Below are 26,614 nucleotides of genomic sequence, written 5' to 3'. Positions count from 1 at the left end.
GCTCATTATAATTGATTTAATTATAATAAAGATTTGTGACTATGGTCAACTCATGCAACTTGAACTATTTGACTTTTTTTCCGTGTTAACTGTATGTCTTTTAAGCTCCCCATTGTTCTGAGCGGATCCCTTTTGACCTCTTCTGTGTTTACAGAAATTTTAATTCAATTGCTTAATTAAAACATTCAATGATATCCTGCTCCAACTTAATTCAAAAAAAAACAACTGATTTTGGGCTTGGATCTCTCAGTAGCTTTCGATACAATAGATCATGACATTTTTGGCTGGGTGTTAGAAAATCGGTTCAACATCAGAGGTAAATGCAAAAGTTGGATCATGTCGTACATCAGCAAACGAAAACAGATTACTATGTACGTAACTCCAATTGGTGATTTGATGAAGCGAATTCAGTTGAGATATCATGTTTATGCAGATGATACACTAATTCTTTCGACTTTGAGGCAACAAACTTTGGAACATGATATAAAGGATCTAGACACGAAGTTGAGTCTTTTGTTCCAGGCTTTCAGTCAGATGAAGTTAAGAGTAAATCCTGATAAGACTGAAGTAATGTTAATCTCATCAAGAAAGCAAAAACTGAACTTAGCTAAGCTTGATTTAGCAGGGGAAAATCTCACGTTGAAGCCCAGTTTTAAATCACTGGGCATAACGATCGACCAACACCTTTCTTTGACAAGACACATAAACTCAGTGTCTGCTTCGTGCTACAATGAGCTTCGCAAACTGTACAAGATCAGACGTTATCTTACGATTGAAACGAGAAAACTAGTGGTCCAGAACCTTATAATATCTCGTCTTGATTACTGCAACTCAGTTTTATCTGGAGTACCCAAAACAGAGATTATGAAATTCCAACGGGTACAGAAGGCAGCGTGTCCGTTTATCTTTTGCACTGAGAACGTCTGAATCATGCAAAGATTTCATGTATCATCTACATTGGCTTCCTATCGATAAACGGATTGATTTTAAAGTATTGATTTTTGTCCATAAAATTATTCATAAGTGTCATGTGCCGGATTATTTGAATCATCTTGTGGAAATTCAACCTGACCAGAACAGGAAAAGGGCAGTAAATGCTTTCAAGGCTGTCACAGTTCAGTCAAAAAATTCATATGGTGATAGAGCTTTTTGCATTTGCGGTCCGAAATTATGGAACAAACTACCCCAAACACTCAAAGAAATAAGCGACCATAAACTATTCAGGAAGGAACTCAAGACACTTTTCTTTTCAATGTGCTAGGGACAGCCTGTTTTCAGAAATTAGTATGGATTGCGATAATAGAAGAAGGTCCAGAATTGATACCATCAAAAGAAACCTCAGTTTGAGGGGCTGTCTAGTTTATGACAAATCGAAGCCGTATCGACGAATTATTGTTGATAATGAACAACAATTTCAAAAGCGTACTTGCATTTTGGGATCATCTCTTGTGTTTGGTGTTTTTATTCAAAATAGTGTTACAATTTAATGTCCAGGTGGTAGTATATCTACTATGTGCTCTGAAAGAGTCTTCACAGAAATTTTTGAAAGAAATGTACGCCAAGTTATTGTGATGGCAGGAACGAATAATCTATTTGACAAGAAAAAAAACGATTGATGGGCCCCGTAGAGACATCGGATGAAATGTTCTATCTGATTCAGAAATTGAAGTTCGACCGTTTGCATGTTTCAATTCTTGAGCTAATTAGTCGACGAGGGAAAACGGAAACATATGCTAGAGTTAACTATTGTTACAGAGATGTTGCTCGAGAACTGAATGTCCCCTTTGTAACATTGAAGAAATTTAAGGCTGTGAAGCACCTAAGCAAAGATGGAATCCAACCAAATCCGCGAGATATTCGAGAACTTGCCTCTGATTTCAGACGTGCTGTAAAGCATACTGAACTCTATTATACAGTGAAACGATATCAGTAAGAGCACGGTTAGTGCTGAAGATTTTAATCCTTTTAACAACGTTTTAAACCAATTATTCAAGATGTATGCGGTTCGGCCAATCAGACGATATTCTTGGTCTTGTTGTGTCAGAATTTGTATTTTGATTTGCCTGGCTAAGGCGGAAGATGAACATTCCTTGATGCTCAACATAACCCACCTTTGTGTACAGAAAGGGTGGATAAAGAAAGACCAGCACTACTACTACTACTACTACTACTACTACTACTACTACTACTACTACTAAAAATACTACTACTACTACTACTACTACTACTACTACTACTACTACTACTACTACTACTACTACTACTACTACTACTACTACTACTACTACTACTAATTCAAGCTCCCGTTTGTTCTAGCTGACTCCCATGTGCCTTCTTGTTCAAGTGAACTTCGTCAGAGTCGTTCTTTATTATAACGTAGATCACAGAACCGTTATTTTGTGCCCATATAAAATATTACTCTTTAACTGCAACGACTAGTAACTACAGTGCTGCTGAATTTTGTGAATTTCGACGTCAAATACAAGTCACATTGTCTTGAAAAATTTTTTTCTGCAGAGCAATACAATCTTTTAATGACTTCATTATATTCAATCCAAATAAAAATAAGCCTAAATTTCAAACTCCAAAACTAAAAATTAGGGTTTGAGCAAGATTTGCCAAACTTCCCATAACCTATATTATGGAAACCTACTACGTCAACTGATGCGTTTTCTTCCCGCTAATTGTTAAGTAAGTTGTGCATTTGTCCTACGCTCCCATTGGCTTGGCAACCGTATCTGTCTTGGGAATCCGCGTGCTTCTTTTTTAGGAAAGTTTATTTGGAATCCATACATTTCTCATCTTGTTGGGGAAAAATTGAAACATATTACTCTCATGTAGCCAGTTACACCTGGCAACCAAAACGTTTAATTTTTTTTACTGTTGTTCGTGTAATTTCTGAAAGATAGATGTTTAAATTGTTCGCCTAATCTCTACAAAAATTTCATTCACCCAGCGAGTTTTTGCCTAGTACACCATACTGTGAACAAAACTAACAAGTAAACTATTCCAGAGCATTTTCTCGGCCTGCAAATTTTTCATAGGACGCTGAATTACAACAGAAAGTTGATTATCTCTTAAAAATTGATCAATCAAATTTGTTGATCAATTTTCAAGAGATAATCTACTCTCTGTTGTAATTCAGCGTCCTATGAAAAATTTAAAAGATTTCAGAATGCATTACATATTTTGGGCATTTGTTTAGTGTGACTTTGGGTTTGCAAAGAAGATAGGACGAGAGAGTAAAACGTGGACATTCTGTGGCACGCCAGAGTACACTGCACCCGAGATCATTCTCAACAAGGGACACGACTTCGCAGCCGACTACTGGGCTATTGGCATACTCGTGTACGAACTGCTCAACGGAATGTTAGATTGTTTTTGCTTTCGGATCTTTTCAACACCCGTGTTGAGAATTTTGATCGAAATAAACATAATATTTCGTCCGGGTTTTGTCGCTTTTACTTAGCCAAAACCGATCAAATCCCTTACTTTTATTTCTTCGGTTTTGTCGGCTTTCGTCGGTTTAAAACTTATGAAGCGTCGGTTTTAGAAGTCTCTCCCAGGTTTATGTCCTAGAAAGAAAGTCGATATGTCCAGCCCGGACTGGGAAAAAAAGAACCCACGAAAGTCTAGATATATCTTTTTTCGGTCTGGAACCTCAACCTGGGCTCCCAATTGCAAAAGGGGGAGCCATTTTTAATAAAATTCAAGGTCATTTTTTGATGACCAGTTATAGAGCATACATTTTCCACATGGCCGTGAACAGAGGTTTTGATATCGTGCTGAGAGCCATTTTAGCTTAATCTGAACCATTGGCTGGTGTGCATGCGTTATTTTTTGTCATATATAACAACAAATAAAGTTTGAGCTAGGATTCTTTGCCAGAAGATTTCTGAGAAAGTAATTGCTTACTTTGAAGAAATGTTTTACTTTTTTATTATCAACGTTTTGGCAAAAAAAGTTCAGAACGACGATATTGACTATCTGTTTCCAAAAAAGTGCTTTTCGGTCGATTTTGTCAACAGAAGTTTCAAAAAATTATCGTTTGAAAAGCTTAATGGTAATTTGCCCAGTCTTGCGTGGCATAGTAGTTCTATTTACGTGACAAATTCATCGTGACAATTGAGGAAAATTGTGAAAAGTGAGTTTAGTCACACGCCGTGTGACTAAACTCACTTTTCACAATTTTCCTCAATTGTCACGATTATGTTAAAGAGTTTAGAGCTTGCAGAAGAGTTTGAGGATTAATACTCAAAATTAAAGATTCTGAAGCTTTTGGGGAAAAGGTTCTGTGGAGAAAAATTTGCTGGGGGGATTATACATGAGTTAAAAAGATATGATGCTAAATTATGGCCTTTATGCGAATCCGGGCGAAACGAAGTAAAAACATCTCTATTTCTTTTTTTACAAGGGCGTTGTAAAAGAAGAAATAGAAATGTTTTCACTTCGTTTCGCCCGGATTCGCATAAAGGCCATAATTTAGCATCATATCTTTTTAACTCATTCATAATCCCCCCCAGCAAATTTTTCTCCACAGAACCTTTTCCCCAAAAGCTTCAGAATCTTTAATTTTGAGTATTAATCCTCACACTCTTTAACAAACTCTACACATAATTACTTTGAATGTTAATTGTACAAATTTTGTAGATGCTCATATCAGAAATAGCTTGGTCAGATTAACAAATTTCTCGCAAGAAGTCCAATTTTATTTGATTTTGAAAAGCTTTGAAAATGAGTAATGTATTTTCGCAAAACTTGACTTTGCTTATTGACTGGGCAATGATCAAGATTCGTCAAGTCTTGATCAGAATTTAGCCCGGGACTTGTCAAGTCTTCACAAGTCTTAAGAGTTGAAGTGAGACGCGATCAGCATTGATTTGTGAATTCAAGATTATTTTAATTGAGAAGTATTGATCAGGACTTGAAACTCGTTCCAGGATAATGCATAATAATTTATATTATATAATAAATTTTTAACTCTGTTTATTTTGTTCAGCCCTCCATTCACGGGTGGTGACGCGATGAAGACTTACTCCATGATTCTGAAAGGCGTCGACATGTTAGACCTTCCAACTAAACGCATGCACAAGAACTCTGTCAACTTCATGAAGAAGTGCTGCAAAATAAACCCCTCAGAGAGACTCGGATACCAGAAGAATGGCATCACAGATATCAAGAAACACAAGTGGTTCGACAGTTTTGATTGGACGGGGCTGCAAAACTGCACTTTACATTCACCCTTCAAAATCAAGGTCCCTTATCAATTTATTCCGACAATTCGCACTTTGTCAAAACATATAAAATCGGGAAATCTAATAACCCGACACAAATTACAAAGGCAATCCAGCCTTTAAATTGGTTTATAACCAATATTGTTCAACCACGCTCTTTCCATAACCAAATAAAGTTCATTTTAATTCCATTTTTGGTGTAAAAGTGAAAACTACGAGACTCTGGTGACGTCACTGAGAAAGTATGCAAATACTTAGGGGTGCATCTATACGGAAAAAACCATTTCAAGAACCATTTGATATGGTTTTTTTTAAAAATATTTGGCCATTTTTTGAGAATAATATTCAAAATTAGGCGGGCCTTTTTAATTAGAATTAAAGCTAATAATTATTTTGTGGTATTCCAAAGCACAAATGGTTTGTTAGTGTATGATAGATTTATAAAAGGTAGCTAATCGGTTTTTATTTGATAGAAAAAATTATCATTATTATATCAATTTTTCATCCACTATAAATATGAGCAGTGAGTCGTTACTTCAATGAATGTAAGATTTCAAGGTTTAATTTTTTTTATTGATGAGGTACTTATGTAATTAGTCAGAAAATCAAGGGGGGTAAGCTCGGACCGTATTTTTGGCTTCACACGGGTTGACACGTGACTGACACACGGAGCAAAAATTATCTTATTCTTTCAAAGTTATCTTCCAAAATGTCTCTGAAGCGTTTTTTATCATTAGCTGAAAATTTCAAGTGGTACTTTAAAGATTTCTATATCAATGAAAGTATGCACTTTTTGAAGTATTCTTCTTATATGTTCGTCCCTTTGTCGTCATGAGGCGAGCGTAATAGAAAAACGTAACCTCTGGTGAGCCCAATATGATATTAGATTAGTTTATCCTAATTGAGTAATTGTTATATCTTTTCCAAGTTGTTGGTTACAAAGTTGTACTACTTTAATGCTTAATTTATTTGATTTTGAATGCCATGTTGTTTCTGGCATTTTATAGTCTGAGGGCGTATTTATCAGAAACTCACATTTTAATGTCGTATTGCTAACTGGTGGCATTTTAAACTTCTAGGTGGAATTTTAAGTTCTAGAATGCGTTTTTAATTGTTCCGACCCCTCTTGAGGGGGGGAGGAACTATATACTCAAATGGGTTTTTTTTGTTCAGTCAATTTTGGCCGATCGATATATTCATCGTAGAGAGTTGAGACTGGTATCAATAGAAAGCTTGTCCAGCGTAGAATATGGAATTGAAAAAATCTTTTTGATTTTCTTTTTTGACAGGGAGATATCGAGGTTTAAACTTTCGAGAAAATAGAGTGAATTCCGTTGATTTCATTCACCTTTTTTCGGAATTTTTTACTAAAATTTCGCCAACTTTGATAAAATTTAATAAAATTTTTCAGGTAAACGTTGTTGATTTCACGTTTAAGGACAAAATATATTGTCGGTTATTTTCATTGAATTTTTTTGTCACAAATTCCGGCTAAATATTTCACAAAATTCAGACTTTTTCATCAAAAACAGCATAAAATAAGTTTCTTTAGCCCACTCTGAATAAATTTGCAAGAAGTGCAGACCCAAACACCACTAACACAATCTTTTTAGACTGAAAAGGGGGCTAATGCCAATTCAACTTCCGTTGAGAGTGCTCTGAAAATAAAATTTTACCGTTTTTTGCTAACTTTATTCGTTGATTATCAAAAACGCAGCATTTATTTTTGATTTTTTAACTAACAAAATATCTATATCAATGATATTCCAAAATTAAATATTCCTAATGGACAATCAGCATTAGCAGGACTAGTTCTGTACCAATCCTGGACCGTTACAACCCAAAAAAAAATCGGATTGTCGTCAGTCGTTTTTTTTTGTAAAAAAAAATTGATCTTTTTTAATAATTAAATAACAGAACAATTCAAACAAAAACTCACTAGTGATAGGTCATATTGGCTTCCTATTTAGCTCGAAATTAATTTATTTAGTTGATCGCTTGAAAGCTTATGGTCGTTTTGACTTTTAAAATATTTGATTTTTAAATAAGAAATGGCTTATTGAACTTTGCCCCCATTCTTCTCTTATTATTGCCTCCATTTTTTCTTAATTTGGTCAACTTGTAGCTTAGTGTCAGCAATCAAAGACTGCTCCTTCTTTCTCCTGATATCAAATTTAGTATTCATTGCGTTTTTACGCCTTAAGTTATGATGTTCTATCATTGATACTACTAGATTTCACAATTTTTCTTTTATTTTTAGTTATTTTTCATGTTTTCTAGTTTTTCTCAAATTATCACGTTATTGTCAGTTCATATATCACATTTTTCGAGTTAAATATAACGCACAATTGATAATATTTAAATCCTTAAAAATATAGATTGTGGTTCTTTACCGCTTCGACAGTACTTTCTCGAAGAATTTATTTGAATTTTTTAATTTTGTCTTTAACTGTTGTTTTTGCTTTGTCTTTTTAGTCGTATTTAATTTCCTGTACAATTACCCGGTTTGATTGGATGTTCCTGGAAGAGTAGATGAGCCGATGTTCTGATATTAGAAGATAGATAATGGCTTTCATGACTTTGAAAACAATTGTTTTCCAAAACGAAAAAAAACTGTCAACTTAGCAAATTTGTTACTTTTTTTCTCTGTTTGTTACCTGGTCTCGTTAATTAAAATTTTAAGATGACATTATTTTTGTCAAGGAAAGGTGTCAAAAGGGATTGGTGTCACAAAATCTAATGTTTTTAAAGAATTCGTTGTGACTTTACTGGCTTCGACACCGGTTTTTCACAAAAAAAATATATTAACTTTTGATTTTTGTCAAACTTGACGTTCTTTTGTAGATGTAAGACTTGTTCTAGATAATTGCAGGTTTCGAGGGCTTCCTTTGGAAGAATAAACGAACCTATTCAATTTTTTCATTGTAATTAATGGCTTTCATGTCTTTGGAAATAAATTTTTTTCGTAAAAAAACAAGTATTACATAATCTTGCTTTTTTTTGGTCTAATTGCTACCTAGTTTCATTAATGGGAGGTCACATAATACATTTCAAGGGAAGTTGTCAAAAGAGAAAAGGGATTGGTGTGACAAAATCTAATGTTTTAAGAGAGTTCGTTATGACTTTACTGGCTTCGACACGGGTTTTTCACAAAACAAAAGTAAATGAGTTTTTGATTTTTGTCATATTTGACGTTCTTTTTGTAGACGTAAGACATATTCCTGATAATTGCAGATCTCAGGGGCTTCCTTAGGAAGAACGGACGAACCTATTCAAGTTTTTTTTCTCTTTTGTCTAATTGTTGCTTATTTTCATTAAAGAGCGGCCACATAACCACCCATTATCAGTGCTCGACGAAGGTGCAATCGAACATATTTTAGGGGGCAAAGTATGGCTTTACGGCTTGCAAAGCATTATCTGGCAAGTTTTAATTGTTTTTTAGTTTGTTGTCTATTTGTTGTTCTTTTTGCATAAAAAATTGAATACCAAGAGCACTTATTTCCCTTCCATAGAAGCATTTGTAATTGTAAACCTATGGGATATTTTAGTTTGTTCCTAATGGTTTTCATTACCTTGAAATTAGTTGTTTTTTTAAAAACAAAAAATCCGCGAATTTTCTAACTTTAAAGTTTCTGTTCTTTTTTGTCTAAATGTTACCAAGCTTTACTATGAACTGGTGAATAACCGTTTTTTGGGTGAATTACAAGTTATTTCGTTTAATTTCCGTTTTATCTGACGTTATTTTGACTGTTATTAAGACATAATTGTTTTTTATTAATGTTTGTTGTTGTTTGATTTTGCCGTTCGCCTTCGCGCGTTTTCTTATTATCGGCATATCTCATCAATCTAATGTATCATTTTTTACTCCACTGATTTATTTGCTTTGGAGGCTATCTTTTCGTTCATACACCAGTTTTTTTTTGAAAAATACTTGAATTTTTTGTGTTTGTCCATCTGTTCCTCATTTGGTAGACAATTATGCCAAAATTGTGGATTAGCGGGGTTGGAACCTTATATGCGATCGCACATTACCGAGCCGCCTTGTTATATCAAAATTATTATTATGATCTTGCAATTTTTGCCAAAAATGATATAGGATTTTTTTACGAACACTAAAAGCCAATACAAAAATTGGTCGCTAAGGATCATACAACAAATTTTTTTCGTTTTTTTTAAAGTTGAGAAACAATCAGAAACTTAACATTAATGTGCATGGCTACTGATGTACCGTAAAACACAGACAACCAGATATTTCACTCGTTTCTTTTTCCCGAATATTTCACAATTTTATTTGACAATGGTTTTTGAACTGCCTTTCTACGTTGTACGAAATATAATGCCACTGTGTTTAACCAGAATTTCCATATATAACTTATTATTATGCACATATAAAGCGATTTATATATTTATTTTTATGGTAAATATTACGAGCATTTGACAAATTAACAGTAATTTTAAATAATGCGTTGACATGTAGAAGTTGACTTTCCAACCCCGAGTTAACGCACTACCCTATAAGAGGAGATGCTTTCTCTTAATTGGGTTTTTTTGAGCGTTGACTGGAATTACGTGGGAAAGATTATGAATGGTATCTATCAGGTTTCAGCAATTTGTGAATGTTTCAGGTGAAAAATGCCCTAGATAGCAGCAATTTCGACTTCCTTCAAATAGACCAAGACTTAGCAGAGGACGAATTATCAGGCTGGGACGATCACTTCTGAATAGAACACAAACACTACATGTTGAAGTACTCAAATTATTCTCAACAGGTTAAACGAAAACAACAAGATTTTCAAATAAAGAAAAGCGTCGCTCAAATTGCGCTCATTTCTCGCATTTTCATTCCGCTCAAATTGCGCTCAATTCTTGCAATTTTATTACACTCAATTTCTGCTCATTCTGGTCAGAAAAATGTAAGGGCTTTGAGCGAATTTTGCTAATTTTTCCGCTCAAATTCCGCTCATTTCTTGCTTTTCTTCCGCTTTTCTCGCTTATTTCTCGCTCATCCCTCAACTAGGGTCCTGCCCGTGTCGACATCTATAAGCGCAACTTAAGTGCTTTTTGTAAAGAAACAAGCGCTGAAAAGAGACGCTGAATTTTTTTAAGAAATGGGCTAAATTCAGATCTTTTTCTTCCCACTTCTTGACAACGCTCAGCTCCTTTTAGTACAGGGCATTTACACATAATTCAAATCACATACAGCGCATTCCTTTCATAAATTCCTCGCAAATCAGTGCATTTGATCATTTTGGTCACAAACCTTATTTGGTCAGAAACTGTTTATTCACGTTTTCGACGCTTTTCTTGAACCTTCTTCCATTTGGAAAAAAAATACGGATCTTTACCATTATATCCACCCCCCCCCCCAAAAAAAAAGCTCAGTGTTCAGATAACGTATAGTCTACCCCCAATCATGGTAAAAATATTATAATGGAGGGCTATAATGTCATGGGGGGATAATGGGAAAGACCCAAAGAACAGTAAAATTAAAATCTGATCCATTGAAAATATTCAATTTGACAAAACTGTGCAATTTAATTCTATGTTTACTCAATCAGCTATTGACTGAATGAAGTTCAACCTAATGCTGTATTTAAAAAAGTTCAATTTATTTTTATTAACCTAAAAGACTTGAATGTATGAATTTTCCATATTTCAATTTACCATTATTTTTTCAATTGAATATCTGTTGTAAAGTGCGGTTTGATATTGTTATTGGCTTCTTTTGTTACGCTTGGTTTCGGCTTATCGTTGATGTTATTGTAGTTAGAAATTGTTGTTTTTAATTGTCGTTATTTATTTCATCTGATAAGCATGTACAATGTGCTAAGCTACCTCTTGAATACTTTCATCAAATTCAGTATTTTTTCAAGTCTTGTATTCGAAAAAAAGAGCTAACAAACTATTGACAAAATCAAAAGCGAAAAAATTAAAAAGACTAAGATGAATCCTCAAATTCTTGAATTTATAGATGTGCCCCAGGAAAGTGTCACTTTGGTCATTATGATACCAGAAGTTTTTGATGATGTGACGACGATTTTGTTTTACCATACGTACATAAATTGGTCTTGTAAGTTTACGTTTATAAATGTATCCTCTAGTAAGTAGTTTTACTGGTAAACAAGTTTAATGATAAATAAAATGCTGTATCATTTAGAACTGAAGAAATAGTATTTAATTGCAAGAAAACTGAAAAAAGCTTCAATAACTAACTAACTGCGGATCGGTAATTTTTAGCATGTCTTTTTCTATCTAGATTGCAATTTAGCATATTTCAGGAATTTACGCATCATTTGATTCTGTCCTACAAGCAGAGGTACCATGTACTTATTGTTGTGGATTAGAAGACAAGTTATATCCATTAAGTGGCTTCTATGAAAGTTTGGTTTTCTTAGATAATTAATTTGGAAAATTTGAGAAACCAGACTAACGCTAATTGAAACGAGTCATTGTTATTGAAAAAACTAATGTGCACTTTTCGCGGTAAATTGTACGTTTCGCCGCCTACTGAGTAATCCTAACAAGGTAAGTTTGGTTTTCTTAGATGATTAAATTGGAAAATTCGAGAAACCAGACTAACGCTATTTGAAACGAGTCATTGATATTAAAAAAACTAATGTGCACTTTTCGCGGTAAATTGTACGTTTCGCCGCCTACTGAGTAATCCTAACAAGGTAACTACTGAAAGCCTTAATTGATATTTGGTGCTTTTCATCTACAACACGTTAGTAACAGCAAAAATTATCTAGAAAAATGATTTTTCTACATTTTGAAAGCAAAAATTTCTTTGGTTTTTCATATTTTGCTGGATTTGAGGCTTTGAAAACAAGGTTTTCCATAAAGATTTCCAGTTTTATTTCTAATGAAGCTTTAAAAATTTCAAAAAATATAACACACGATCCTGCTTTTCGAGCCTATCAGTAATTAAAAAAGAATTGAGTTGAATAAACAGTTAACGCAAATTAAGATTTCTATTTGTATTGAGCAGTTTGTTTTCAAGAAAATGTTCAACGATAGAAATACAGAAAAACGTGAACTACCAACTTTGTTAAAGTGAGGTAATAATCAACTGAATAAAAAAATCAAGCATAACGAAAACGAAAAACAGTATGTTTTTCCATCGTTGCCCTTTAGAGACTTTTAAAAAAACACGAACATGTTAATCTAACATAAAACAAAAAAAGCATAATAATTCAAAAGCTTTCAGTTCTTAAAAAGATTTTGGTATGCTTTGATCAGTGTTTTAGTGTAATATTTAAGGAAATTTTTCAGCACCAGGAGGACGAATTTTTTATTTTGAGATACTTCAAAAAAACCAACGGGGCGCGAAAAAATCAATTGCAGGAAGTGCTGAGAAACTATTTGATCAGACCATTTAACGTTTGTTCATCCAGAGTGTTCCTGCTGATCATAGAAAAGTGTCATTTTGGCTTTAGGCATTTTTTAATTAAAAAATTTAATACTTTCAACAATTTTGGAGGAAAGTGGAATAATTTGAAGTTCTTTGTTTTCAGTGTGCAAAATGATATGATTTAATTGCTAGTGTGATTATCCAGCTCCATCCATCCAAAAAGTAATTCAAATTTGTTCTTTGGGAATAGCTCTGAGTTTTTGAGCAATTTTTCCTCGATGAGTACAACGATTTCCATAAAAGTTATCACAAAATGATTTTCATTGATGGAACACTTTTTGTTGAGTTTTGAGGGAATCGTAATTAATCAACTTTGGCAAAATAACCGCCAAAAAGAGACAAAAGTTCTGGGATACTGATAGTTTTATACTGTTTTCTAAATTATCCACCCCCTTTAACGCTACCACAAAAAAAATTGGTCTTCCTAGCTCGGCCTATACGCAAAAATAAATTGACAAACGACAGCCAAAAATTCCATCGCACTGCCAATAATAGTTTTAACCAACTTCTTTTTGCCTAAGAATATTGAAATCTAAGCGTATTTAAATCAACCTGTCTTTAAACATTGCTTATTTTACAAATTTTCCTTAAGTTGCAATTGTTGTTTCAAATGACAAGCCAGTAAAAACAAATTTGAAACAATGATGATTTTTGTTTCAAATAGCAAAGATGATAAATTAATATGACGAAATCAAGTTCAGAAGAGGTTTCAACCATTGCAACTTCAAAAATTTGCTGTTATTTTTTATTTGTTTTTGCAAACTACGTAAATATCTACCTCTTAGTTGACATAACAATCTTGGAAGCTTGTTTAGTAATTGTTTTCATTAAATACCCTAATTGATTTCATAGTTTAAATTAAATGGAGAACATTTCACTTTTAAAAAGAATAAGCCCTGCTTTGTCTCAAAGTATGCATTTTCTTTCCCTTGAGCTCAAAGGTATCACCGAAAGATCTGTTGATGTATTATTCTGAACATGGCAACAGTAGCGTAATGCAATTGGCATTAACTTGTAATCTACTAAAATTCAAAGACACAACATTTCAATTTACAATTCCAAAAAAGTTTGAGTTCCCAATTTTAACATGAAAAATTCCGATCTCAACAAGCGTTGATTCTTAAGTTATCAAACTACGAGCTCTCAAAGTAATTCATTTGATGGTCTTCTTCTCAGAGTTTGATAAATAATCATATGAGAACTGATGAGCGCATACTAGACCGATTTAAAAGTAAACCGAAATGAAAGAAAGCCAAAAATTGTGAAACTGTTCAGTAATAATGCCTTGATAAAAGTGTCAATCAAAGCAGGGTATAGGATTTTTTATTTTTAACGTATACCAATGCGTTACTAAGCCTAAATACGTCATTTCTCATGGCATTGAATAATTTATAGCCCAGCGAAGCGCACCCGCTGACTAACTAGGGACAATCTATGATACCGCCCTCTATTACAGCCCGGGTCGAGGTTTTTGGGTAAATTTTCGTAAGAAATGCGGTAAATGCGGTCAATTTTTGTGAGAAATGCGGTGATTGCGGTGAATGCGGTGAAAATAAATATTCCACCACACTTCAACGCATTTCTTACAAAAATTCACCGCAAAATTCACCGCATTTCTTACAAAAATTCACCGCATCGACATTTGTGGCAAATTAATGTAAGAAATGCGGTGAAAGCGGTGAATGCGGTGAAAAAATTCACCGCATTTCGCTGCATTTCTTACAAAAATTCACCGCGAAACTCACCGCATGATAAATTCATTGCATTTGATTTCCAAAATTTACTCAATCTGATTTCAATTCACAAGAAATTCCAAAGATGTATTTCACCACATTTCTTACGAAAATTTAACGCCAAACCTCGACCCGGGAGGAGTTTTTGGCTTACTTGACTCACTTTCAAAATTCGGCTTGCTTGCCTATCGGCGTGCTTGACCGACACCAAGAGTTCACGGGGTCAGAAAAAAAATCAGGAGTGGAAAACCAAGGGCAGCTCGAAATAATTGTCTAAATTTGAGTCTTTTGCTATATAGAAATTGCTAATTAAATGGCCAAATGGCACATTCATACAATTAGAGAAACACAGAATAAAAAATCGGGTGGGGGTTTAAAAGTAGAAAGATGCCAACTTAGCAAAATTATAATCATATATTTGGTTTAAAAAAGATCGCTATGCAACGCATGCTGCTTAGAGGATGCTAAGTATTCAGCCCTAAAACTTTTAAAATCATGGCCTTAAAGCTATTAAGTATCCAGTTTTAACTTAAACGCCCTAGGTATAATTGATTTCATTGTTTTCATTCAATCAAACTTGCTGAAAATTAGCAGTTCACTTACAAATTTAAAATCAAAAATAGGGAAACCTAAGCATCTTTATCGAGAATTAGAAAATTAGGTTTCACTTGATTAGATCCCCAAACAACCGAATCTTACATAGAAAAGGCACTTAGTCCTTTTAGCTAAAAGCAGCCAACTTATCCTGGGCTAATTGGGAAAAAAACCTAACGTGAAGCAGCTTATGCTATCCCGGTTGGCCACTTCTTAAAAGTCATACATGGATCATGCAGGATGTCATACAAATCATAACGTACTTTCTAGTACGATCCTTGTATGACTACCAAAAAATCAAACATGATCCTTGTATGATTACTAAGAAATCATATATGATCCTAGTATGAATAGCAAGAATCATTCATCAATTTTTCATATTTTTTTGATTTTATGTTTTTTTTTATTTTTCAATCGGTAAGGCATCACCGATGTGATACCCCTGCATCATTTTGTTATCCGCCAAATGACCTTATTGTACAATAACATTTGCAAAGTATAATAACCTTTGCAATAACCTAAAAAAGAGTAAGTCCAAGTTGATGACTAAAGTTTTGATACTCTCTAAAGCCAGTTAATACCTATAAATGCTCATTTATAAGAAACAAGAAACATAGAACAACAAAGTTGCATATAACCTCAAATTCGTTTTGTGAATATGTTCAAATTGCTATTTTTTGTTTTAGTGCACACAAAGAATCAAATACGGATTGCAAATGCAATGCAATAATTTAATATATCCTCTGACTACATTATACGATAAATTGGGGCACCAGACAATGTTTTACGTGTCATATATGATCTTGTATGACTTCCAAGAAAAATTTTCAACTTCGATAGAAAATGAAAATTTAACAGTTTTTATGCTTTGAAATTTTTTTGTATGATCCCTGTATGATTTCTAGGAGATCATATATGATCCTTGTATGACTACTAAGAATTTTGTATGATGAGCAACCCGGGGTGTAAATTTTGTCAATTTTGAGGTACTGAAGCTGCTGAGTGTTTGTTTTAAATTTTCAGCCCTTTCTCAATTTACCTCCAAAGATTTTAGACCGGAAGTGGTTAGCAATAAACAGATCAGCCCGAAATTGTGATGCAAATCAGAACTACATAACTGAGGCGTTTGGGACTCCAATATTTTACTTAACTAGACACCATTGATTTAGCACCCTAATATCACATTAGGGGTATCAAGATTTCTCCCAGTTTCCAAACACGGGGATTGAACTTGATATATTTTAATTTTTGTCCCCCTCGGAACTTGTAACCGGCACCCAGGCAAAAGCGCCCTGGTGCCAGGGAACTAGGTCCCTCGATCCGCAAAGAAATTGTTCGGTATTTGTTGATTTAATTTTTTATCATAAAGCAATCCAGGGTATTTTCATATCAATATAGTGGTGCCGGGCAATGGTTTTTATGCCCAATTAAAGTCGAACAACGGTTTATTTTCTTAGCAAATTAATTGGAATTTTCATAGCTACGCCTACGGTTCTATCCAAAAATTTAATTAATTTAATGGTAGCAAAAAATGGGAGTCAATTAGTGTGTCCCTTCCCCTGTCACTTCAGAAAAATTTGCCCCACCCCCTCCTCTCTTAAGCACAAAACTATATGCCCCCTAGTATGATATTACGGTTATTGGTAGTGCACTGTACGTGATATGAGAGTAGAGATCTTTTCCGTTTGTGGCCCCCAGAAGCGCGCCCGGCGCGTGCCATGTTTTACATAATGATTTACTGTGTAATGGCACGAGCTCTGTAACTGGGGGAGCATAACGTACTGGGGGCACAAACGGAAAAGATCCGAGAAAAGAATTGGGGGATATAAGTATATGTTAGCACATGAATCTAGCTGCCCGAGGGACTTAGTGCCCTGACACTAAGATTCATGTGCAAACTTATTTAGACAAGCAAAAGGTACGAAGGGGGTTAAACTTTAATTAAAGTTGAAAGTAAGAGTACAGTTTTGCTAATTATTAGGCGAGAAGTTTTCGTCAATTTTTGTAATTTTTTCCTGTTTTTCCGCTATTCCAATCATTTTCTACTCGAACTCGTCATCGCTATCAAAATTGTTGCTATCATGAGGGGGATGGGAATATTTGGAGAAGCCTTTTAAAAGTTGTCAATGAGCCAAATGTCTCCGTTTCCAAGGCGAGGCAATTGCTTTCGTTTCAGGTTTTGATGGGAAATATGAAAAGTATTAGTGGGCTTGGCCTCACCGCCAAAAATTGTGTTTCATTACTGCAATCGTGCCGCTAAGTTAGAGCAGGTAGGTTAGGCCCGCAAAACTTAGCATTCTACATTTGCAAGTTCTAATTGTTAATTACACGTGCCTCCAAGTTTTAGCGACCAAAAAATTTTGTTCCCTTGGTTCTCTAAGTATATGTTAGCACATGAGTCCTAGCGGCCCGGGGGACTGTGCCCTGACACGAGGGCGTTTGTGTCCGAGTGCTGGGCACAAGGCTGGAAGGGTGCTAAGATTCATGTGCTAACTTATTTATAGAACCAAAGGGTACGAAGGGGATAAACTTTAATTAAAAATGAAATTACAAGTACAGTTTTGCAATTTATTAAACGAGAAGTTTTTGTCAATTTTTTTATTAATTTTTTCTTGTTTTCTGCTATTTCAATCAATTTCTGCTCCAATTCGTCATCGCTATCGAAATCGCTGCTACCGTGAGACCTTTTTTTGCCTTGTCAAAAGTATTAGTGGGTTTGGCCTCGCCGCCAAAAATTACGTTTCCTTGCTGCGAGCGGGCCGCTAAGTTATGTCCGCCAAGTTAGGGCCGCTAAGTAAGGGCCGCAAAACTTAGCATGCCACTTCTTCACGTGCTAATTTCTAGTTGCACGTGCCTCCAAGTTTTAGCAAGTAAAAAATTCGTACCCTTGGTTCTCTTATGTGAAAGACCCGAAAGCGAGTAAAGATGAGCTAGTAAATATAAATGAAAAGTAGCTAAAATCAAAAGTCCGCTGGTCGACTTCTGATAAGAATGTAATTGTTGCCGTTGCATGTATTTTCACAATTACACAGATTTTACCATCCAACCTTATAAAATGGATTTGTCGCACAGTTGACCGATATTTACTATTGATTTGTCTGTTCTGTGGGACTTAATTTCATTACAAAGTTCTCACGTGAGTTTTTTCCATCTCAGCTTCCTTTGTGACTAAATGTGACCCAGCTCTAATTAATTAACCCACCCACCCATTCCCCCCCCCCCCCCAATTTACACAACGCATTTCATTACATAACTAATGTCACTGATGTGCTTTCAGTAATAAAAAAGGATGTGAACCGGGGGGGGGGGGGGGGACGAAGCTGGGACGAAACCTATTCCCCCCGATCTTTTTAGGGTTTTTCCCATTATAGTCCCCCGTATGAAATTATAGTCCCCTATGAAATCATAGCCCCCCTCCCCCCATTAAGATGATTGGGGGCTATAGATTATCTGGCCACTAAGCGGCTATAATGGGCGGCTATAATGGCGGCTATAATGGGGAGCTATAATGGGAAAGACCCATTTTTTGTGACCCCAACAGTTTCAATTTCTGATCTGTTCTCATTTCCAGTATATTCTTACGACCCACCCTTACAAATTATGTGTTGCTATATAGCACGTTATTATGTAAGAAAACAGCAAGTGCGCCTGGGGTCATAAAAGATTTATGCTCACTAAGCTGGGGGGGGGGGGGGGGGGGGCAGAGTAGATCTTCACATGCAACAATTTATATGCCCACAAAGCTAGAACCCATGTGCTTAGGGGGGACAGAAGAGATGTAGAAATCTTAATAACTTCTTTTTGTGCCTCTGGAGAGTCTACTGTATAATGATTAATATCTATTTTGACAGATCTCTTTAGAGTCGCATAGAAATCAATGTTTACTACATTAGTGGTCTTAAAGAAGTAATCACTTTCTGTATAACAAGATTGCTAATAAGAAATTGGCAAATTGAGGTCATAAGAAAGAAATAAAAAACATATGTTCATATATAAATAGGTGAAATAGACGCTACGCGACTCTGCCTGAAGTCAACGAGAACCTCTGGCCTTTATTGACAACCAAACTGTATATAAGTTCAAGATGTGAAGCCAAAAATTCGAAGTGACTTCTGTAGAGTCAACTGGCCTTGCTTGAAAAGCGAAACTTGGGCGTTCTAAAATGACCAAAGTTAATGAAAGACTTATAGCATTTTAGGATCTTTTCCGTTTGTGCCCCCAGTTACAGAGCACGTGCCATAACATAGTAAATCACCATGTGAAAATATGGCACGTGCGTCTGGCGGGTGCAAATATTAAGCTGGGGGCACAAATGGAAAAGATCCGCATTTTTTTCTGGCGCTTCAGACTTTCGCCTTTTTAAAGCTTGCTCATGCGCGTTTGAAGCTAAATACCATTAACTTTTCGCATTTCAGACATTTTCAGTGCCTAACTGTACGAAGCCAGAACTTCCTATTCACTTACCTATTTTCTACCTATTTGTTCCGACCCCTCTTGAGGGGGGAGGAACTATATACATAACTGGTTTATTTTTGTTCAGACAATTTCGACCGATCGGTATATTAATCGTCGAGAGTTGTGAGTGGTATCATTAAAAAGCCCGTCCAGCGTAGAACATGGAATTAAAAAGATTTTTTCGAATTTCGTTTTCTTGAGCGAGTCATCGATGTTTTAATTTTTGTGAATATTAGACCGATTTGCGTTTATTTGATTCATAATTTCCGGAATTTTTGCCTAAAATGTCTTCAATTTGGCTAAAATATGAAAAATTGTCAACAATAGTACTGTTCATTTTATTTTCCAAGACAAAAAAAATATTTTGACTACTTTGATTTATTTTTTTGGCTAAAATTCTGGCTAAACATTTCAAAATTCAGCCTTTTTCATAAAAAATTGCAAGAAATAAGCCCCTTTAATTAAATAAGCCACATCTTTGCTTAAATTTGCCGGAGATACACACCCAATACAACTAACATAATCTTTGTAAACTACGAAGGGAGCTACTCTTATTTCAACTTCCTTTGACTGTAGTCTGGAATAAGGTTTTTGCCGTTTTTGTTAACTTCACTCAGTGACTACAAAAAACGCAGAATTTTTTACTTTTAACTGAAAAATTATCTAGATATATGACATTCGAAACAATTGGGTATTTTCAGTGGACAAACCACCATAGCAGGGCCCATTTTGGTCCCAACTTGGACTGTCATAATACAAACAAAAATGGATTGTAATCAGTCTGTCTTTCCTAAAAAAATTCCTTTATGTTAATTAAAGAACAGAACAATTCAAATCGAAGCTCAATGTTATCGATTGGACCAATTGGCTTCCTGGCATTCCTATATAATTTGTTTAGTTTTATCACTCGAAACATTATGATCGTTTCGAATTAAAAATGTTTTAATTTTAAACAAACAATGGCTTATTAAACCTTGCCGGTAATTTTCTCTAAGTTTGGTAAAAGTAGTTGCTTAGTGTCAGCAAAGAAGGAATGCCTCTTCTTTCGCTTCTTTCTACACAATTAAAAATTAGGTTTTTTTGCGTTTTTACGCGTTAGGTTATTGTTTTCTGGCTTTCATAGTACTAGTTTTCTCAATTTATTCTCATTTTTAGATATTGGCCTACTTTTCTTATTCCTATTCCTATTATAGAGAATTTGCATGCCACGTTGTTGGTTATTGATGAAGGCTCAATTGAACGGATTTTTAGGGGCAACATATAGCATTACAGCTTCAACAGCGTTAGTAGTAAGAGATTCTGCCATATGCTTGTAGGGTGGGGGGTCCGAACCCCCCCCCCCCCCTACCAGGCTTTTTTCCACCGAAAAACTGATTTTCTTCTTGTGAAATAAAGTTATTTGGCTATGTTTCGCCAGCCTGTAGAATTTCTTAGGTTAAGCAGTCTGGTAAATCTTATCCAAAATCTTTATTTCACAAAAAGAAAATCAGTTTTTCGGTGTTAAAAAGTCTTGTAGAAGGGTTGGGTTGGGACCCCCTCCCCAACAAGCAAGTGGCAGATTTCCGCTGTTGCAATGTTCGCTGTATATAGAATTAGGTGTTACCTAAGTTTTGGACTCTTACTAAATGTTTTTGGTGAAAACATAAAAATCAAATATAAGACACCAGAAGCCTAAAATTTTCTCAAAGCTTTTCAAAGTCCTAAAATGGGTAACTATGTGTACTGTCTGTATATTTGCTTGCATGCGTTCAAAATTGTACTTTTTATGTATGAATGAACAATTGAAAGAAAGGAAGGATGTATATGTGTGTATATGTCAAGACGGCCTTGGTTTTATGTCTGTATGTTTTTCTATATGTATACAGTTGAATGTATGTACATATGTCTGAATGTGTTTATGTATTTAGGTATTTATTTGCTTGCAAGTCAGATGAGAGGAAAGCAGAAGGAGATAAGTCCCTGGAGGGCAATTTAATTGCCTATGAGAATGTTGTTATCTGTCTCCACGATCCAATAATATTATATCTTGCAAACAGATTTTGACCTTCAGCGTTGATAATCTCTGTCCTTTAAACATTGGCAAGCAAAATGTCACAACCGAAAACAACAACATATTTTTGATGTTCTAAGCATGTTTTTTTTGAAAATTGAATTTTCTAAACCTATCTAGCTACCATATTAATAACTATCAAGATTTTTTAAAGAAAAAAATTAAATTCATGCTCTTTCTCTTTTAATCTTTGCAAGAAAACGATAAAATGTTGCAACACAGAAGACAAAAACAAATTTTTGATGTTCTGAGCATGCTTTTTTGAAAGCAGATTTCTCTACACTTACTTAGCTACCCTTCTAGGAATGAGCAGGATTATTTACAGGAAAAAAATATATGAGATGAATTGTTGAGAGATAAACAATAAATTGAGCTAAGTAAAAAAAATAAACTTTGTAAAAAAACCGAAAAATTTGGTGGGAAAACTATGATATGCAGAAGCAGCTGAACTCTTTAGTTAAATAAAGTAGAATGATAGGAATTCATCAAGAGCTTGAATCAGACAAAAAGTGTAATAATGTACAAGAAGAGCAGTTTGCACTGGAACTGTAAAAAGCTCTAAAATTTTCAAATGTTATTTAGCCACTTTATCAATTAAGCAAGAACAAACACAAGCTATGGATCCGTAGCGGGTTGCTAGAAACAGCTTTAGAATTGTAGAGGTCTTGTTTGCGTATTGCTAATAGCAATGATGGATATCACCTGCTGGGACTGAAATATTAAACAATAGCGAAACGCATCTTCAGTAAATGCTTCCGATAAATTCAACTATTGAACAATGCAAGTAAGGTACCGGAGGACCTCAAGCAACCAGAAACCAAAAACTTTCATTATAGTGTCTTCTTGGATCAAATTTATTGCGTTCAGTAACCCTGTGTTAATATTTTGGATTACTTATTGTTCTGTCCTTGTTTGAAAATGAGATTACCGTAACGATATTTCATAGAGCATCGGAAATAGGTAAATCCAGAGGAATCTACAATTAAAAGGAGCAGAGTCTTTATACCATGTATTTGGGCTAAGCAGTCTTCCAATAACTTCTAAGCAGTCTATGAAGATATTGGAATTTAACACAACACTACTGCTACCTGCTACTGCTACTGCCTGCTACTACTAACCTACAACTACTATCTACAATTAGTACCTACTACTACTGCTACCTACTAGTACTACCTGCAACTACTACTAGATACAATTTCTAACTACTACGACCACTTATTGGTTCTAAGTTACACTAGTACCTACTACTACTTCATTTTAATACCTTCAAGTATTACCTATTGTTTACTAACTATCTACGACAATGTATTTCCGTTTTTTTAAAAAAATGAAAACAATTTTTATCTCTAGAGACTCGTTGAGCATAAACAACAGAAGCTTTTATATATCTCAAGGTAATGTGTCCTGACTGACACAGACCGATAGAATTTATCCTCCAATATTTTCAACAAATCATTAAGTGTTTGAAGTTTTTTCAAAGATATAAAAAACGCTGAAGCTTTGTCGTATACATTAACTCAGTGATTTTCAACTCAATGTTAATTTGTTAATTAACAATTAAAAAACCCATGGTATGATACATCAGGTTGATATTAAATTAATTAAATAAATGTAGGGTTTTACTGTTTAGCGAACCAGTCTAATTTTTAGAACTTCAAATAAGTTTTATTGCTATGTTCTTCATTTGAAGTGTAAATTTTGTATACTTTTCTCACTTATGAGGGATCAGTCAACTTAAGTCTTTTGTTCAAATGCTGTTTTTTGTTTATTCAATATATGACGTTGGATTCCATTTGCAAATAATTGATAGATATGAAACGCAAACTTTTTAAAATTTATAATATGAAGGATTGTATTGCGTAAACATTGACCGGTTCACAATGGCGTTGCACTTTGTCTATTTATAATATCAACTTTATAGAAACATGCTTGCTTCAAAAATTCCATAGTGTGTACCTTAATGGAAACAAACACTTTACAAAGTACCTATATTATCCAAAAAAACTGAGGTTTTACTCTATATAGTTGTTTTCGTATGTTTATTCAGAGTCACCTGTTGCTTCAGTTGTCAGGTATTACACAACTTTTTCTAAATGCTTGCATTTCAAATATTTGTATAGACATAAACTGCTGGGATAGCTTGTCAGAAGGACATGTGTTAGTTAAGTTTCATATTAACCTTAGCTTCGGCTCAAGATGTGTTCACAGTAAGACTGTAATTGTGAACTTGTTATTCATTAAAAGTTTAGCGCTACATGATTTTGCAATTTCTCTTATATAAACTTCTCCCCAAATATATTGAATTTCTTTTGGTCATTGTTTGTCTGGAGAAAACTAAATATAAATCAACCTCATGAAACGTTTCTCATCAAAATTAAATGAAACAGTCTTGTTGAATTTGAGGGCTCAAACAAAAAACGTAAATTTAGGTGTTTAGGTAAACAAATTTTGTTTATTTTCAATGTCTGCTTACACTCAATGGGCACCAAATGGTTCCAGAGAAGTACTTTTCGCGGAATTTGAAACAAAATTCTTCTTTATTAGTGTTCAAAACTCAACAACCGGAGACGTTATGGCTTTGGATAAGCAAGTATAATAAAACTGTGAAACATGGCCGATCACTTTACCTAAAAGTTGAACCATTGAGTTCGAAATCGAGTTTCTGATCTAAGAATATTATTCAAAGATAGATGAGTTTTTTTTAAAAAAAAGACTTCTTTTGTAGTATTCAAAACCCGACAATCGGTGGCGGCATGGATTTCAATCAGCAAGTATAATAAAATGGTGATGCTTGGTCAATCGCTCAACATGAAAATGGAAGTTTTGAGATTGTGTCTGAATTTGTGATCTAAAACCACAATTCAAGGATAATTGACTTTGAAAAAAGACTACTTTTGGTACTAAAAACACAATAATCGGTGACCGTGTAACTTTGAATTACCAAGTATAATGAAATGTGAAAGCCTGGCCTATCGCTCTATTTAAAAGTCAAATTTTGAGTTTGAGTTCAAGTTTTAGATCCAAAAAAAGTATTCAAGGGATAATTACGTCATAATAGTTGAGTTGTGTTATGAAGTTGCGAACGCAGAACAATTGCAACACGTTCTCAAAATCTATTTAAACTACAGCTATATATGTGTCAAAAAAGCGAAGGAGACCTTCTGGTTTTACCAAGCTTTTTGATATAGTTTACTATATTAAATAGACTATATTCACATGGTCTATTATGTAATCTTTACTGCACAAGTTCTACAAGCATTCCTGAAGACTATAATTTTGCATATTTTGTAGAAAAGAGCAGAAAAAACGCATGATTTTCCGAAATCAGCAGTGTTGACATTTTTACCAGTAATTCTTGAAAAAATCGGTCAGTGCAATTTCTTAAATGATTAACTTTCTCTGACGAATGTTCGGCTAATGAACTTTAAATATTGCAAAATAACTAATATGGAGACACTTTTCAGTTATGGCCACGTTAGGTAACAGTTAACACAACTAACTGTGATTTTTTGCTACTATAAAAACCGTTAACACAAACAGTAGAAATCAGATTAGGCGCTTTGATGCCATCGTGAAACTGACAAGTACATTTTTACATTCTTTTGATCAATCTGGAAAAGGTTCCAGTGTTAAAGCCCCGCTATCCATAGCACATTCAACGTTTAAAATTTTAAAAATTTTCGCAAATTAGTGTATTGAATTTCTATGTGTTAATAAGAATTCTTGGCTTTGTGTAGCTTGTTTTGATGGTATTTTTCCGAGAGGGTCTCTATGTTTCCAAACGTTTGTTTGTAATGGACCACATGACCAGTCGATTTGAGTTCTTTCAACTGAGTCAAAGACAAAAAACAACTGTCAAAAAACAAATCCTGATTATAGAGGCAATTAGGCTAAATTGATTTCGATCAGGTTTTTTAAGGCAGTATTTTAATTTTCTCTGAGCTTAAACAATGTGATAAATATATAAAACTGTCGCTTAGAAAACAATTTCCAGGTGGAATTTTACTACTATGTGTTTTGCTAAAAGCCACCATTGTCAGTTAAAACCATTGTAATTTAACATGATTTCTATATTCATGAAAGTTTGTGTCCTCTATAACAATAAATGGTAGAATCATTATTTACAAGAAAAAGTTTTTCTCACGAGTAATCATATAGCAAAACATTAATCTTCAATAAAGCTCTATTAATCTGCAATTTACGCTATGAAAAACGAATCAACGATCTCACCAGTAATATGAAAACATTTTTTTTGTGGCGCTCAAAAATGGAAACCCCTAATGGAACTGCAAAATTAACACAAGGTAAGAAAAGAAACTTTTTCCACGTTAACTTTGTTTTTTATTTGAAAGACTTTGAAATAAAACAATGCCTAGCAGACATAAAAAAGGTTTAGAATATGCAAAACAAAATTTTATGAGACTTCCTTGTCAAACAAATGTTTATGAACAGGCTGATTTTTCATTACTACTTTAACAAATTTGTACTTTTAGAACCTCAAGGGTATGCCTGGAGGAACTCATAAGAGAACGGACAAGTATTCACTTCTTGCATTTATTGGAAATTTCCTTCTGATACGTTAAATATTTACTATTCTTGATACCATTGCTTTATGGACTAACGAAGTTTTGCGTCCGCGTTAATGAAAACTTAGGTTTTAAAATTTCATGAATTACTTAAATAACATACTGAAATACTTCATATTGACACATAGCTTTAAAAGCTACTGAGTGAATTCTGTGGAAACCAAATGTTCCTTGACAAACACAAGTTGTTGCACATGTATACAGAAAACACTAGTGCATACTTACGTCTATGGTTCAGATTGAGCCTTTGAGCAAAACATGTTTGTTATCTACTAACAGAAAACGTGAGCAGAGGGTTTTGTTATCGTGTCTCAAAATAAACCACGTCATAACTATGCAAAATCAATACTATTGTACAAATAACTTGATATTAAACGCACGACTTAGAACCGGTTACCATATAACCGAGAAGCAATTTTAACCATGAAAGTCAAACTTTAAACCCAATAGGTGAATTTAAATGAATTTGATTTGTCCTGTTTATTCAATTGTTTTATTTAAATTAACGTTATTTTTCTTAATTGAAGCACACTGTGGGACGAAATGTATTC

At 34.3% G+C, this 26,614-nt stretch overlaps 1 protein-coding gene across 16 annotated transcripts in view; it reads left to right on the top strand.

The window, feature by feature from the left end:
- LOC142335911 (cGMP-dependent protein kinase 1-like) overlaps positions 1 to 10,078 on the top strand; it is a 217,200-nt gene extending 207,122 nt beyond the window's left edge. For 9 of the 16 annotated variants that reach the window (XM_075384288.1, XM_075384282.1, XM_075384284.1 and 6 more), the window contains 3 exons: positions 3,206 to 3,369; positions 5,000 to 5,255; positions 9,860 to 10,077. In XM_075384288.1, coding sequence (XP_075240403.1) covers positions 3,206 to 3,369; positions 5,000 to 5,255; positions 9,860 to 9,955 — 516 coding nt within the window. In that variant the 3' untranslated portion in view covers positions 9,956 to 10,077. Of the gene's footprint in view, positions 1 to 3,205; positions 3,370 to 4,999; positions 5,256 to 9,859 lie in introns of all 16 variants that reach the window. The other 7 variants (XM_075384281.1, XM_075384293.1, XM_075384287.1 and 4 more) reach the window with 1 other exon arrangement.
- The last annotated feature ends 16,536 nt before the right edge of the window (positions 10,079 to 26,614 follow it).

The sequence above is a fragment of the Convolutriloba macropyga genome, chromosome 3 (assembly GCF_964194025.1).
Source record: "Convolutriloba macropyga chromosome 3, txConMacr16.3, whole genome shotgun sequence".
NCBI classification, from domain to species: Eukaryota; Metazoa; Xenacoelomorpha; order Acoela; family Convolutidae; genus Convolutriloba; species Convolutriloba macropyga.
This window is presented reverse-complemented; position numbering and strand designations above follow the sequence as displayed.